Source organism: Astatotilapia calliptera, chromosome 19, assembly GCF_964374335.1.
Source record: "Astatotilapia calliptera chromosome 19, fAstCal68.1, whole genome shotgun sequence".
In the NCBI taxonomy this organism is placed as follows: domain Eukaryota; kingdom Metazoa; phylum Chordata; class Actinopteri; order Cichliformes; family Cichlidae; genus Astatotilapia; species Astatotilapia calliptera.
The window spans coordinates 29,040,816-29,058,307 of NC_137440.1; the positions used below are offsets into that span (position 1 = coordinate 29,040,816).

At 44.1% G+C, this 17,492-nt stretch overlaps 1 protein-coding gene across 3 annotated transcripts in view; it reads right to left on the reverse strand.

Annotated features, from left to right (window-relative positions):
- mnat1 (MNAT1 component of CDK activating kinase) overlaps positions 1–17,492 on the reverse strand; it is a 34,693-nt gene that overhangs the window by 2,061 nt on the left and 15,140 nt on the right. For all 3 annotated transcript variants that reach the window (XR_013903708.1, XM_080293799.1, XM_026151149.2), the window contains exon 8: positions 10,722–10,843. Coding sequence is in view for 2 of the 3 variants with exons in the window: in XM_080293799.1 (XP_080149925.1) it covers positions 10,722–10,843 (122 nt within the window). In the remaining variant the exon portion in view is untranslated. The remainder of the gene's footprint in view (positions 1–10,721; positions 10,844–17,492) is intronic.

Below are 17,492 nucleotides of genomic sequence, written 5' to 3' on the forward strand. Positions count from 1 at the left end.
GCACCAATGCTCCTTCACCCCATCAGCTCCCCCCCTCTCTCTCCGAGGACTGGACTGCCTTTTGTTTCGCAGGGCGCTGAAACCCAAGCCGTTTCGGCCGGTAACATCTTTCACTCTCCGGGCCCCACTGGAGCATTAGCTGCAACTCGATATGGGTCTTTTCAAAGCTTCGTATTATTGGGTAAATATGGGTCACTTTGGGCTCGCCCATTATGTCGCTAAGGGGGAGGCGGGAAAGGACGGGTGCAGGTGATGAAGACGACTGAATGACACAGTATGACACAGTGTGAGTGTTAGGACTGCAGTTGTCACAAGGGAATATGTAAAGGGGGGTCGGGTCGAGGTTTGACTCCAAGGAGTGATGGGTGTTATTTTCTCCAACAAAAGTATCATGACTTTAAGTAAACAATACTGTAATATTCCCCATATGGAAAACTCCCTCATATACAAGTCTAAGAGTATAATTTACATAAAAAGGTGGAGCTTTTGCAGATTTCTCACACAGCAAGATTACTTGATTTCTTTTAGCATTCACAAAAGCATAACAGCTGATAAGTGCTTGCATTATTTTTCAACCTCTGACTCTCACCATCTGCTGCTACCCTTTGCTTTAAGAAGCCATGTGCGGTTGGATCAAAACAGTTCCGAGTTAACAGTGTTTTTTTCCACTTGGGTCTGGAGCTCTGAATACCTGGGCAATGTCTCCTGCTAATGCTAATAACCATCAGAGGCTTTCCTGACGGGACCCCGAAAAAGTATTCTCCACTCCTGCTGCCTGGAAAACACTGCAGAGCCCCATCTCTAATTCAAAGTGAAAAGATAAGTGGTGAAATGTTCCGGCGGGTTTCCGCGCGATTTCCAGCTGAGAATGTGTGGCTCCTCTTTGCGTTTGGATCAGGGACGCCGCTCCCGAGCGAAGGGTGTTGGGGTTCTTCAGGGAAATGGCTGCGAAGCTGGGACCCTGAAGGGGAAAAACTACAGATACTACAAGGAGGTGCAGGCTGCGCTGGGCCTCTTGTCTAGACTCCATGTGTTGGCTAGAATTAGATTAAGAGGAGATGTGTGGAAGCCTGAGCTTGATGGAAAAGAAAAGAGGCCTGCAATGCCACAGTGACTATTTTGCCAAGCAGACACTTAATCAACATACAAACCACAAGGCGGACGCACATGACAGAAGAGCAATCTGAATCAGCCTTAAACAATGCTCAGTGCAGACCACTCTGTGTGGTTTGGCTGCTTTCATACATTCTTGTTTACCATGCGGCAAGTTTAAGGAGCGAAACAGGCTCCTACATACATGAAATTCTCAAGTCTTGACTTCTTCCTACACTACTGACCTGAGAGCAGAGCTCAGACTGACACCTGTCTGATTTTACAGACCTATCGCTGATCCGGGGTCACCACTTGTTTTTACAGCACCAAAGATCAGACGCTTTCTGGATTTAGCCTGTCGTCAACGTGAATCACGGCTCAAACAGGGTACAATGACTTTCAGGTTGCCCGGGAGATAAACTCTGTATTCAGCTGAACCGACACTGGAAGGGGGGGGAAAAGAAATAACATCTACAGATAAATCAATAAACTACCCCGTCTTGCTCCAAGGACTGGAGCCTCATTAGCTATGTTTATTAAAGAGATGGAGCTTAAACTTTGTGTGTTGAATACACAAAGAGGGCAGCGGACAGGCTACTGCGTACTTCTAAAAGACAAGTCATGAGTCTGCAGGGCGACGGTGTGAATGTCCGGAAGTCTTCCTTTAGCGCTTTGCTCCGGCAGCAGCAGTTGAGGATTCCTGGCCTGGGAATGATGGGAGTTTGGGTGGGTAAGGGGGGGGGGGGGGGGGGGGTGTTGTACAGAACCACACACCTGCCAGATGATTTGTCATTATAGAGGGGTCAGCACTCAGCTGTCACCCCCTAATCACCCATCCAACCCCTCGAGTCACCACCCCCCCACCTCCACCTTCACCCACTAAACTCCACTCTCCAGTCCTCCCAAAACACCCCCTGCATTCCTCAGGCAGCTCCGGTTTCACTCACAGCACTGCTGCTCAATCTGCCCCTCCTTCCCTACACTCTGCCCTGAGAGAAAATGTACCCCTGTGAGAGACACACAGCACACTGAGCGCATTGTGTGGATGTGCGATGCGTGCTCATGCCCCCCGTGTACGCGTCTACGTGATTCACATGTGCTTGAATACATGTTTATCCAACGGCAGAGCTGTTTGTATCGATACCGAAAGCGAACCGTTGGAGCCGAGTTTTTAAACCAGAGGAGAATGTGTGAATTGGTCCAGGCTGTGGTCTACGAAACAAAACCCCCGCAGACAAGCCAAACACAGAGAACTCTCACAGGTATACTATATCTGTCAACAGCAGTCTTTCATCACTGTGGGTCATAGGTCACACTCTTTTCCATTGAATGCAGCTTCCTCTGGGACATGCAAGTGTGTGTGAGTGAGATCCTCGGCCATTATTCTATCCACCGTCTACCAGATTATCTCAAGTTGTGCTCCGTGAGTGTGTCTGAGGGGGGCTCAGTGCGGTTACGTCATATCCTCAGACGCATACAAACCTCTTATCCATTATCATGCGTCTTATCATCACCACTGATAGTCTCTGCATCCCACAAGAGAGGAGGAGAGGGAGGAGAGTATTGCTAACACTTACCTTCTTAAGGAGAGACCATGTTTAGAGTGTTAACAGAAGCTTTGGGTGACACTTGACATTAACGCTTATAGAAATACATTCTCGTGTGGAGTGACTGACAGCCTGTCCTCGAGAAGGCAGCTTGTTGCTATCAGTGATAATTAAGAGGTGCGCTTGTTTTCATTATGAAGGGCAGCATTGCTGAGGTGGCCACCATAAAAGCAGATAGTGCAACTTCTGCCCAAATTCAGCCACACTTCCTGGACTAAGCCATCACCTGTCACGACTCATCTTGAGCTCTTAGATCTTGGCCCTGCACCTCCTATATCCAACCTGATGGGGGCAATAGAGGCTGGCTGACTGGCTAGGCCGCCACCTTCACAATTAATTGCAGCAGCCTTGAGAAGTGTATAAGCATCTCACACACACACACACACACACACACACACACACACACACACACACACACACACACACACACACACACACACACACACACACACACACCATCTTTCTTTTGTCTCCCGAGCTGCCACTTGATAACTTTGCCCCCTGGAAAGCTTAGAAGAAGAAAGAGGGAGAGGGGAGGATAATGACATGACATCAGTGTCATCGTTAACCAAATGGGGCTGTACACAATGGAAGCACATATGCTGACCAGTGAATGGCTGCTAGCACAAGACACACCCATACACAGAGCAAAAGGAGCCTTGACAGTTGGATGTAACATTCAGTGGATAGATCACTGATACACAGAGGAAGAAAAGCCTTTTCCCATGGGGGGTGCGGTCTCGTATGCAGTTATCAGTTACAAAAGACCCCAAGGCACTGGTAAAAAGGCAAAGAGGATTTCAATTAGGAAGAAAAACAAGAAAATAATAAAGAGGGAGAGACAGAAGGAAAAAAAGGAAAAGGAAAGGTACCACAGGAGGAGGGTTTAATTCATACGTCACAGTGGAGAAGTACCTCCTCCCCTGAGGTGTGTGTGGCAAGTCCCCACAGCTAAGCCCCACATGACAGGAGTTTGTTTTGTTTCTCCAGCTCTTAAGAGGGAAAAATGAGCCAGTTAATCCCCCTGTACATTACTGGACCCTTTGCCCCAGGGATGAAGAGCAGAGGAGAGGCGCAGAATTCCAGTCAGTCTGTGTGTATGCATAGTTATGAGCCCCATCAGACTCAAAATCAAAGCGTGCAACTCTAGACAGTGCATGGATGCAAACCACTACAGAGACCAGTGTGTTAAAATAGGCAGGAGACATCACCTCACCCTCCACTGGGTGTTGACCCTGCCGCCGCTAGGCTGTGATACAAATAAATCTGAAAGCAAGAGAGGCTGTTATCCTTGGAGTTCCCTGCTTGTTGTTGTCTCCTTTGCTGGCAGCGAGTAGCCTGACTGGGCCTGGCCTGGCTTGATCTCACAAGGAGACTGCTGGTCTGCCTCCAGAGGGGAAACAATAACACTAAAAGCAGGCCTCTTTCGAATGACCAGAATACACACTAGACAAACGGACCTCCCCCTTCGGTCGTTCTGTTACGCTCCCTCCGTTTCCGCCTGCTCTTTGGGTCAGAAATGACTCACCCGCAACTAAAAAGCTTCTAGTCAACTACAGTGCATGCTTATTTTGCCTCATACTTCAAGAGAAAATCAATATTTGCACAGATCTATGGGAGGGAAAACAATAGTGATGTGGCCTCCTCCAGCTCTGTCTGTTAATGGTCTGTTTACTGAGGCAGACAGGATAATGGTCTGGGTGTTGGCTGGTGGTGAATCAGACGGTGGCCACACTCCACTCAGTTTCTGATATAGTTAGTAACAAGAAGTGTACGCATCTGTGTGTGCAAGGAACTTGGACCCTAAGTAAGGTGGTGGATATGTGCTCTAAATAAAGATGGGGCATTCTGTTGACACAGACAGGTTTGCAAGTCAAATAGCTGGCCTCAGGCTCCCACACTTTTATACTCTCTTTTGGTTATGCAAATTTTAAATCTGTGTCTCATGGCTGCAGTCAAGCTATCAGATCTAAGCTGTAGAAACACTTGAACGGTCGTTGAAGCACTTCATTGAACTATATCGTTACTAGCAATGCTGGATCTAGTAACAAGACAATGGCACGTGCATTGACTGTGTCGTATAGGAGATCTCTGGGAAACCAGGTCCACCTTTATGTTATGGTGACAACTCCAAGGTATTTGAGAAACAGTCCCACTGTTATGCAAGAGCAAAATAAACCGTTTCCCATAAACGGTATTGTTTGGCAGCATCAGAGAATATTGTAATTGGCGCAGTGAGAGCAAAATATGGGCCTTGAGACATTATCTAATAGTAGTAAAAGTAGATCAAAGCCCACTGCTCTCAAAAGAGTTCATCTGAGGTCACACTCACTGGTGCCTCACTCTCCGGCTCATAACTTAAAGCATCAAAGCTGTGTTTGTGTGGGAGAGAGTGTGAGGGTCTATGACTATTTGTGGCCCAGCATACGAGAGTCTCTCCAAGGTGCCATCATTCTCCTCCTGTCAGTCTCAGCACCCTGACATCCTGGTGCTGCACCTCAGTCCCCCACGGTCAGTGACCTCTGACCCCACCCCCTGGCCCTTCCTGACCCATCAGATGGATATATGCCTTGCAGGGCTCAGAGAATCTGGGTTACATGGTAAAGCTATTCATGGCTGTTTCTACAGATTCCTCTGGAGCGCCTCGCCTCTGCATATTGAGAGAAAAAGAAAAATATCATGGCTGACTTGCACTTTCATCGCAGAGTGAGAAAGGAAAGCAGGGAAAGGAAAAGAATGATTTGTATGCAATGTAAACCTCATATTCTCTAATTTAGCGATGGCAGAAATGGATTCAAAAGCACTTAATGGACCATGTTTAGTGGTCCCTGCTAACTTCCAGAGCCAAATCCAGGGTCACTGCTTGTGCTCTTGGCCAGTGAGGCCAGAGCTGGAAAGATTGAGAGTTCAGACCTGGAGTCAGGCCAACCAAGCAGGGAGAGGCTAGAGAAGCTGGCTGCCGGTAACTGAGAGCTGTGATGGCACCATTGACTATCCTGGATATCTCACTCCCACCAAAGCACTTAACATGCAGTATAAGTCAACACACAAACAAACAAACAGATGCACACACTATTCAAATAAACACGCAGACGCCAAGGGATGGGTGGAAAGCTAAAGAACACAGGCAGAAGGAGAGCATCACTCAGAGAGCCATTAACCCCTGGCTTCCAACCAGAACAGTGAGCAGGCATCCTTTAAGTACATGTTAAACATAGCTAGTCTCTGTGTGTGTGCACAAGTGATTTATGTATTACTGCTCTGTGTCCAAGTGTATCTATGCAGTTACAAGAAAAGGCTCATGAACCCTGTGTAATTACCAGGATTTCTGCATTGATTACTCATAAAATGTGATCTGAGCTTCAGCTAAGAGACAGTTATGTACAAACACATTCTCAGCAAACAGCTATACTATTCATTTCTTTATTCAAACGAGGAGTAATAATTCACAGTCCCGGCTAGACATTTTAAAACCCGCCAAAAATCTATGTTCACTGTGTTTTTATTTAACCCCCCCCCCCAAAAAAAAACTGCAAGTTTTTGTTTTGTTTGGGGTTTTTTTTTTAGAGCAGCACAGACCACCCAGATACTCCACAGTACTCATGGGACAATGTACTGGTGTGACAAACATTAATCTGCTTTGAAAAAATAAAAATGCACCAAACTATTTCCGCACGTTGGAAGGAGCATCGAGTTTTATCTCTTTGTTACCTTGGAGTCTAAACCTTTTGCAATCACTGAGGGAAAAATGAATTCAAAACTGAATCACAAAAGTTTTAGAGGAGAACGTCAGGGCAGCAGCCAGGTTGGTAAACGCAACACGACAACGATGAACCAAAGCACACAAGCCAAGAAAAAAGAAAACGTGGTTAAACCTGAAGGGGGGGGTGGTCTGAGGAAGAATTCCTAGAAATGTTGATGAACTGAAACAGTTTTAGAGGGAGGAACGGTGCAAAATACGCTTGTGCTACAGGAAATTCCTGACAGAGGCTCCTAAGTGAGGTGTTACATGCTATTATGTTCAAAAGGTTTACTTACTTTTTATAACCCACACACTAAGTGATTACTTAATGTTTTCAGTAAACATATGAAAAGTATAACTCAAGTGTGACTTACAAGCTACTATTATCCATACATTCATATAGCGCTTTTTAAAATGGACTTTTAAGCAATTTATCTGCCAGAGTCAATTTAGAATCATGCGTGCCTGATGGATACTTTAGAAGTCTTAATAGATCACATATAAAGTCTGATTAGTCAACAAGCATAAGATTTGGATGAACTAGTGCAGGACTGTATTATCTACAGTGGCTAGCACAACAGTGACCCTGTAAAAGCTGGGGTACATCTAGTGTGTGTAGTGAATACTGCTCATGTATCATGGCTCTCTCTGTGTTACTGAAGCGGTCATGCATATTAACTTCAAAGTGTCTAAATGACAAAATGCTCGGAGAAGCCACCAAAGCTACGTATCGCATGTCTGAAAAAGGCTTTGAGTGTTATTAGTTTAATCAAATTGTCTGTAATTGTGACTTTGGTGGGGATCGGGATACATTTTATTAGCTGCTAATTTAGAAATCCTGGCAATTTCAAAAGAGGCTCGAACTTCTTCCTGCAACTGTATGTCCATGAGAACATTGATCTACTTCAAACTTGAGTGTTCAGGAGACAAAACTGACTGATTGTCTTCGTTAATGAATGAAGGTCACAGCAAACTACCTAAGCCTATTTAACCCTTCAGACAGAGTGGTCCTTGGACTGCTTCCTTGTGCAGAGAAGTGCATCCCCAGGAGAGGAGCGCTAGACTAAACACTCCGTCCATTCAGCTGCTCCCCTTCTCCCCACCGACAAGAGACGGACGCCTGACAAGCACTCTCAGAGAAAAACCTCACTTTTTCCACCAATTATAGAAAGCAATGCGGAGTGGGGGAGGAGGCAAAACTTCAAAATATTATACACACTGGCATTTGGCGGAGCGCATTGAGCAACCTCTGTCAGAGAAAGATGGGCTAATTTCAGGGCACCCTGTGCCAACACAAACAACTGTTCTGGATTGCTTTCATTGTCAGCACTTGAGGTTTGAGTCACATTTTTTCAGCGCTCCGCAGCCAATTTCTCTTTCCCCTATTTTTCCCCCCATATGATTTGTCCTTGTCCAAGATCCCAGTCAGTCTTTCATCGCCTGCACAGTCAGCGCTTAAAAAGTATTCTGGTAGAGAACAAACTCAGATCCAGATGCTCATCTACATACGCAAAACAAAAATATAATATTTTTTATTTTGGAACCCCCAGCATTTGCCTCCAAGAGCTCATGCACAAAAACTTATTGTAAGTGTAATGTAAACGTGTCTTTGAGGTGCTGTGTATTGTGATGTATCCATTTGTTTGAAGGTTATGGCTGTCAGCTGGCGGCAGGAGTTTAACAGCTACTACTCGAGTCCCACAGTGCTGTGTGCTGGGATTCATATCGCAGCCATGTCAATGTAAACATCATATGTCACTGTTTGTGTCTCCAAAGCGGTATTTACTTTTACTTTGATTTTGTTTATTAAAGGCTTTTACTGTTCAACATAAAAGCAAGGAGCCATGGCAGGACATTTGGAGTACAGGCTGTAGCGTTACATTCACAGTCTACTCATAACTCTGACAGCTCACGCAAAGCTCAGGGTATGTGCCAGTCAAAGAGATGGGCAGCTCTATGCTGCCATTATAGAAAACCTCACACAGTGGGGGTCACATCCTCCGTGGCAAATCAAACACACCTATGCACGTCAGGACAGGAGCGTTTGTAGAGCGCGATATGTATATGTGAGCGGAGAGGGTAGATGCTGAGGTGGAAGCTGAATGGGCACTTTTGGAGGCCCCTGAACATGCATCCTATAACCAGGCAGCTGTCTTTAATATAAGAGTCCACTTCAACTCATATTTATTCAGGTACAGCTGACAGAGAAGGAGACACGGTGAAAGAGGTGTGGCTTTTCTTTTTCCTGGCAGGCGTGCTGCGCTCCTGCGGTTTTTTTGGGGGGCAAAGGGACAAGACGAAAAAGACAGACACTCAGAAGGGGGGTGGGGGGTATGTGGTGCAGAAGAAAAGAGCAAGTTGACATAAAAAAGGCATGGCTCCACTCAGTCCTGTGTTGACTGGACATCCTGTGCAAAAGACGAGCCCTGGAGGCCCCGGGGCCACCAGGGAGGGGGGAGTGTGTGTATGAGCTCGATCCTCCAGTTTTACTTGATGGCTGTGTCCAAGACAAATTACCAGTGGAGCTGCTGTCACAGTGAGCCTTGACCAAGACAAACAGCCGTGTTTTAAAATAAGTACCTGCCCCCTTCACAGGCCCTTCTACCTCATCCACACTCAGGCACATCCACATCTCGTCACACATTAAAGCAAATTCCCTTCACAGGTCATAGGACTGGAGCTGTAGTCCAACGCTCTACACAGGGGACTCACTTTCCACTCTCTCAACGCTGTCTGCATTCTCTCTCTTGTGCACGCACACTTGTGAATATTTACCACATCGCAAGAGTTCCACTGTGGCCAAAAGGCCGGGACTCCAATAACAAAAGGTGAGTGTGTGTGACATAAAGCCTACAGCACATTTACGGGGCACCCTGTGGGCGTGTGTGTATACAGGCTTGATCGTCTATGTACATCGCAAAATCTCCAACTTAGCTGAATCACAAACTGCCAGCAGCGCAGAAATGTCAGCACTATTCCCTTCTTTTACTTAACAGCACATTGCATCTTGGGAGTTGTGGTTTGTCTGTAGGGGGCTGTCTGTGTCGCTGCCTGCAGCCTGCACCAAAGGGACTTGTGTTCTTCACTGAACTGAACAGAGCCTCATTTATCTCTGTGGCAGAGTCCTTCCTCTCCAGCATCGGTCCTCCTGGACCCCTGAACTGCTGACACTAGGGGAGGTGGGGCTGCTTTTCCTCCTTCCACTGAGCTCCAGCATGCAGCAAAAATTGTGAGATGTGTTTCATCTGCATATTGATTAGCCTGGCCAAAAGAAGTAGAACCTCAGCACTTCACTGAATACATAATGTAAACAAGCAGCAGTTATTCAGCTTAAACTCTCCTGAAACGTTTCACCTTCAGCTTGTGCTTTTCCAGGTGATTGTGCAACAAAAGTCAATGGCAACTTTTTCCTGAACAAAAAAGGAACAATAAAACTAGAAATCCTTTATCCTAAACACGCTGACATTATACTTTAATATGCACGTCTCAGCCAAATTAAAGTTACTGCTAGAGTGAAGCACTGAGCTTGCCCCTGAAATTAAAAAGCTATAACCCCACTTTGCTTCTATCACCCAATAAACACAGGCCGCCCTCAACGTGTGGGCAGGCTATAGTGCCAGCCAGTTGCAGTGCAGACGGCTGGGCGCTGGGTTGGCTGATAGATAGCTTACATTCGGTGAGGAGTGGACCAATGGCGTCGTGGATTGATTGGCCCAAAGGGGCCGTCGGGGGAAAGCACTTCCTGTGTGTTAATGGACGCTCCTGCAGATGCACTGTGGCGGCTTGTGGCAGGGTGATGGCTGTTATTCCCTTTCCCTCCTCCCTTCCCCACCCTCACTTTGCTTTCACTCTCCCAGTTAATCAGAAGAGAGTCAAGATTTTCCAAGCAGACCTCTCATCTGGCAGCTACTCGCTACACCTACAACAAAACCTTTTCAAACATAATAATTTAAATGAATTGCAAATACTTTTTCCTTCCCAAGATTTCCTGTAATTTCCTGTAACTGACATGGAACTATAAATTGATGGGATCATTCCTGAAAACATTTTTAATTCATTACTTTTATTTTAGAAACAATAATCCAGCAGTATTCTGTGTATAAACTGGTAATAAAGTCATCTTGTATATTTGAACAATTTTGACTATGACATAACTTTATCTTTATTCATACCATACGGCCATATTGCTTAATGCTTTCCAGGAAATTTCTCAAGAACTTAAAGAAAATCCACATTTTCAGAGTTCTTGAGACTAAATGAGACTGAGTAAATAACTGTACCCGAGTCTGCCCAGCTGCTCCAGTTCAGGCACCGGGGGTCCATAGGTTTCAACTTGGAGGGGTCTGTAGTGGTAAAGAACATCCTCTATCTTGGTAACAGGCTGGAGAGACACCGTCTGTCGCTGAAAGAAAAACACAAAAGAGGCACGTCATTCAAGACGGGAAATAATCGTCATTGTCTCGGCGCATCGTGCAACCCTGGAAACTTTATGGCTATGGCGCAAACACACAAAAATTGTTTGGAATACGGTTAAAGTCAATCAGTCCGCAGCATTAGCACCCACTGGTTCTTGACAGACTGGTTTGGAAATAGAAGTTCTGTCTGACAACATTTTCACTTTCCCCCGGCAACGGCGGTTTGGAGGAGAAACTGAGGCAGGACAGTGACTGAACATGTTTTTAGCAGTCAAATAGTTTTGGAAACTGAACAGGACACACACAAAAAAAAAAAAAAAAAAAAAAAAAAAAGGGATGAGAACATCGTTCAGGAAAATTGTGGTCGGCCGAAATGCAATTCCTGATAACAAAGCAAGTGTACTTTGGTTCAAAAATGGCTATTGGCTTGCTCCATAAAACCACCAAAGAGAAATCGGCTGATAATGTATAAATGTAGTGTGGAGGAAATGCTTTGTTTGTGGGTTGAGTTGTGATTATTTTAGCGTGGTTTCACCTAAAACTATGTCCGTCAAAGCTGCCTCCGACTGAAATATGTTCAAATTACAAACGCTTGTAAATCTTATAAAAGTTGTTTAATTTTTTTTTTTTAATCCAATCAATAATTACTCTGAGCTGAAATTTCAGTCAGACTATTCCAGTTCCTAATGCTCTTGACCGTGCAGATCGAGTAAGAAATACGAGACTTCTTCGGGATACTGCAGCATTGTTCGATTTGGGGCTCTGCCATCAAAGGGGAATTTCCACACAGCATCCGACCGCTATGTTTTCTCCAGCATTAAAGTAATGAGACTCATAAGACAAGCCTGATTCATGAAACAAACCTGGAATTAAAAAGGATGATGTTTAAACAAACATGAACTATTTTAGAGTGCAGCGAAGGACCTCAGAGACAAAGGACAGATAAAAAGATAAGAGAGAAAGCCAAGAAGAAAAAAAAAAAAGTAGTGGGGGGAGTATAAACAACAGAACACAGAGGGGAGTCGATGAAAACCAAACTAAACGAGTAACATGTGCCCTGCGGCCTCACACTGCCTGCCTTCACACATGCTTTGACCCATATGAGCGCAGACACGGGGGAAATAGAGCAACCAAAACCTGAGCTGGAAGTTACAAAAGCACCAAAGACATGAGATGACAACACATGCAGAGTTTCCTTCCAGGTCCCAATAAAGGTGCTTTCATATGTGCACTTTTCCCCCCATTAATCTGACAGCATCTGAACTGGTCCGCTTCATGTCTGAATGACAAACCTATCAGATTCAACAGTGCAAGTCTGAACTGCATGCAGTCACATTAACAGACAGGCATGCACAAGATTATGTCTTTTAGCTTAAGAAAGACGCAACCAAAAGAATTTGAGAATCTGTACATGCTTTTGGAGATGCAGCAGCCTCAACGCAACTTTTACACAGAAATTCTGAATAAAGAGGTTTTTGATATTTCACCACCTCATCATCTTGGCACAGATAAACAGGATGTTGTCGCGCGCCTAAATGCTGAAAACGGACAACTCAGAGCAGCGCAGAACGATAAATGCAACCCTACTGAAAGATGTTCACCAAAAAGAAAAGTAGGAGAGATAAGTAACAACAGTTATTGAAATACAGAAAGACAGCAGATGAGTACAACATTGCATGAGAGCATTAAAATAAACTTCAGCTTTATTTATCTATTTTTCAAGATTCAAGAAGTTTGTCGTTTTGCATATTATTATTATACTTCTTCTTTTCATTATTATCATCATCATAATCATTATCACTATTATTATGCTATATCTCATCAGCATCATGTTTTCTAGGACAAAAATACTTGGCCACATTCACATTACACCTAAAGGATTTGCTCGGCCATGAAGCTCACACTCCAGTTTCTGTGCTGATGTTAATGGCAGAGGAGCTTTAAGCTCTGCATATACAGTGGGGCAAAAAAGTATTTAGTCAGCCACCGATTGTGCAAGTTCCCCCACCTAAAATGATGACAGAGGTCAGTAATTTGCACCAGAGGTACACTTCAACTGTGAGAGACAGAATGTGAAAAAAAAAATCCATGAATCCACATGGTAGGATTTGTAAAGAATTTATCCGTAAATCAGGGTGGAAAATAAGTATTTGGTCAATAACAAAAATACAACTCAATACTTTGTAACATAACCTTTGTTGGCAATAACAGGGGTCAAACGTTTACTATAGGTCTTTACCAGGTTTGCACACACAGTAGCTGGTATTTTGGCCCATTCCTCCATGCAGATCTTCTCGAGAGCAGTGATGTTTTGGGGCTGTCGCCGAGCAACACGGACTTTCAACTCCCGCCACAGATTTTCTATGGGGTTGAGGTCTGGAGACTGGCTAGGCCACTCCAGGACTTTCAAATGCTTCTTACGGAGCCACTCCTTTGTTGCCCGGGCGGTGTGTTTTGGATCATTGTCATGTTGGAAGACCCAGCCTCGTTTCATCTTCAAAGTTCTCACTGATGGAAGGAGGTTTTGGCTCAAAATCTCACGATACATGGCCCCATTCATTCTGTCCTTAACACGGATCAGTCGTCCTGTCCCCTTGGCAGAAAAACAGCCCCATAGCATGATGTTTCCACCCCCATGCTTCACAGTAGGTATGGTGTTCTTGGGATGCAACTCAGTATTCTTCTTCCTCCAAACACGACGAGTTGAGTTTATACCAAAAAGTTCTACTTTGGTTTCATCTGACCACATGACATTCTCCCAATCCTCTGCTGTATCATCCATGTGCTCTCTGGCAAACTTCAGACGGGCCTGGACATGCACTGGCTTCAGCAGCGGAACACGTCTGGCACTGCGGGATTTGATTCCCTGCCGTTGTAGTGTGTTACTGATGGTGACCTTTGTTACTTTGGTCCCAGCTCTCTGCAGGTCATTCACCAGGTCCCCCCGTGTGGTTCTGGGATCTTTGCTCACCGTTCTCATGATCATTTTGACCCCACGGGATGAGATCTTGCGTGGAGCCCCAGATCGAGGGAGATTATCAGTGGTCTTGTATGTCTTCCATTTTCTGATGATTGCTCCCACAGTTGATTTTTTCACACCAAGCTGCTTGCCTATTGTAGATTCACTCTTCCCAGTCTGGTGCAGGTCTACAATACTTTTCCTGGTGTCCTTCGAAAGCTCTTTGGTCTTGGCCATGGCGGAGTTTGGAGTCTGACTGTTTGAGGCTGTGGAAAGGTGTCTTTTATACAGATGATGAGTTCAAACAGGTGCCATTCATACAGGTAACGAGTGGGGGACAGAAAAGCTTCTTGCAGAAGACGTTACAGGTCTGTGAGAGCCAGAGATTTTCCTCGTTTGAGGTGACCAAATACTTATTTTCCATCCTAATTTACGAATAAATTCTTTACAAATCCTATCATGTGGATTCATGGATTTTTTTTCACATTCTGTCTCTCACAGTTGAAGTGTACCTCTGGTGCAAATTACTGACCTCTGTCATCATTTTAAGTGGGGGAACTTGCACAATCGGTGGCTGACTAAATACTTTTTTGCCCCACTGTAGTTGCATATAGTTAGCACAGCATTGGCTTCTTTTTACGTACTTTTACACACATGTGGCAATGGGACTGAAAAAGGAAGAGGTGTGGACCAAGACTTTTGTCTACGTAGTGTATTTTGCATTTTATTTTTTAAATTCCCTGCAACTTATTATAAAATACACTTCAAAAATAAATATATCTATCCTGACAATTATTTAACCACCATTCATTCACCTCCGACCACATTAGGCCAGCATCATTTTTCCCTTACGATCCATAAAATAATCCAGATATTGAATTCATTATGGGCTAACTTAATAAAATAAAAACAACCCCACCCCCCACCCCATATTACATTTACCTATAGGAAGTTAAACAGATGGATCTCATCTGTTTCACAAAATCCTGCTTCCCAGAATAACTTTCAATTATTTTAACAGAACGAGTCTAAACCTGTTGCATTCAGCTGTGGTTTACACATGAAGGTGTGGGTGGCAACAGGGATAACGGCAGTTGCAGCACATTAAAAGCAATAAAACAGCAATAAATTTTTTAAAAGTGGGTTTTTCCACAGAAGAAATTATGAAAACTAAATATCAAATCACACCAAAACATTTCCTTATGATGTCACTGTCAGTTAAACGATATTTTTCTCTTCTTTCATCAAGGGATGCCAAAAAACTGCTGGGTATATGTTCTTGGCCAGATTGTCAACTGTAAATTCCTAATATATGCAAGTAAATTAGAAAAAACAATATAATATATTTGCATTGCTAGTGTATAAACGCTGTTTCCTTTAAAGCACTAGGCACACACTTCTCCATGGTTTTCATTCAACCTTGTACCCTGAGGTACCAGTGCTCTGTTATACCATCCTATCCATTCATCCAACGCAGAGGAGCCCCACCACAGGCTAATGAAATCCAGACCAATGAACGCAATCCCAGTCACTCTCACTCTCTTTTGCACTCTTTCAGACTGTTCATCCATCTTCTTTCAAACTTTCAGCACTGCTTAACTCCCCTACTGCGCACTCAATGAGATGCACTGGGACAAAGGGAAGGTGGAAGGAGAAGCAGAAGAAGAAGAAGAAAACTCCTCAGTGGTGGTGTGGTAAAGAAAGAGCAGCAAATTGGCAGTTGCAGATGGCTGAAGAGCAGTAAATCAGACCACCTTTTTTTTTTTTTTTTTTTTTTTAAGTGGCAGACACAACAGACCCAGCCCCCATTCTGGGGAAATTTCTTCTACATTCCTCTGCAAGGGCACCTTGAAAACTGGCACAGATGCATCAGCACCCACAAAAGCAGCCTTTAAAGATGTCCACGCAAACATAGCGACTTCTAATTATATTTACAGAAATGTGTAAATGAATGACTTGTAGTACATACAAAATGCTTTGAAAGAGAAAAAAAAAAACTGAATGAATGCCCATAATGTAGAGCTGTGACCCCTCAGGACTGATTTCTCCTACAGCTAATACCACTGCTGAGGCTTTAATCATGTGCACATCAAGTCAATGTGACTTAGAGTATGAATGCTGTTTTCTAAGTCCTTCAGTTAAAGACAACGAGAGAGCGAGAGAGAGAGAGAGACCCCCAGCCAGACCCAGCAGAGCAGAAATGGCTGAGGGACTAAGGGGCTATTGAAACAACGCCCCAGCAAGAGCCAAAATAAACATCTGGTTTTATCATTATGGAGGCCCATCCTCCTACCTATACAACACAGTGTATTACAAGTTTGAGCATGTAACTGGTTTTAAGGCTCATATAATACCCCTGTGGCATTAAAGTGAAACTCTGGAGGCCATCAATCTTAATAAAACCGCAGGGGAGGATGATTTGAGGAAATCACCGTCATGCCAACGGGAGTACTTCAACTTACCCTGAATTTGTACCTCAACATTATCCGGTTGTACCACAACCAATTCCAAGTAAAACTGTTGCAGGTGTCTATCCGTTAACTGATGCAGGTAACAGGTGTGCAGGCTGATATTGTGCTTTAACATTACACATAAGTATTTATTTAGCGGGAATTGTTTTTAGGGGGTAGTTTCATTAATGGACTTTACTAAAGTAGCTGTGTATGTTACAGAGCCTTTTCTGCCCCGTCTTCATTGAGTACATGAAAGAACACATGGAATACTGATTTGACTTGCAGACTTTAAAAGATGTACAAATGAACTTGCAAAACCATCACTGGGAACTTGTTCCTGTTTTTGACTGTGTAAACATTTGTGCATTGACTATTTTATTGTTGCAATTTTAATATGTTTGTCTGATGTAGGTGTCGCTTGTAAATGACACATTGAGTCTCAGTGGAACTACCTGTACAAATAAAGGTAAAAAAATAATCCTAATTACTGACATCATAGAGACCCAAAAGTAGAAAAATTGCGCCTGAAACCTAAAAATATAGGTAAACATTAAAGTAACTTTATAGGACTCTCATAAAAGTCACATAACTTTGAAAGTACTAGAATGTGTCATTAAAGGATTCACAAAAAAATATGTTTTAATGGCATATTAAGCTATAATATTACTTGGCACTGACCATCAATGCTAAAGTATGATTAGAATAGGATTTAAAATGTGAGAACTGCGGTCAAACAAGGCTAAAGAAGAAGATCTTATACAGCGTTAACGATGCCAAACTTTAATCCAAAAGGCTCATTGGTCAACGGCTCAGATTGTGGGTCACAAGACCCCTCCACACACACACACACACACGGAACAATCGTCAGCACTCCCCGCCCATTCCACTCTCTCCCTTGACTTTGCAGCTCAGCAGGACACATCAAGGTTGCTGAGACTAACCTCTCCATCAGCACCTTCCCACAACATCCACGCACTCGCACACACAACCACATACACTCATGTGGTCCCCGAGGATTTGGGAAGCCACAGCTCCAGAGCCATCGAGGCACTCGGCGCTAATGCAAATCCTGATAATGAGAACAATGGAAAAGGGGGAACAGTGGTTGGTTTTGCAGAGGGGATAAAAAATAATAACCACAGTTCAGGGCCAGGCTAGTCCCAGCCCAACTCCAGTCCTCACTTCCACCTTCCGCACTGGTGCTGCCAGTGCTTCTGTATGGAT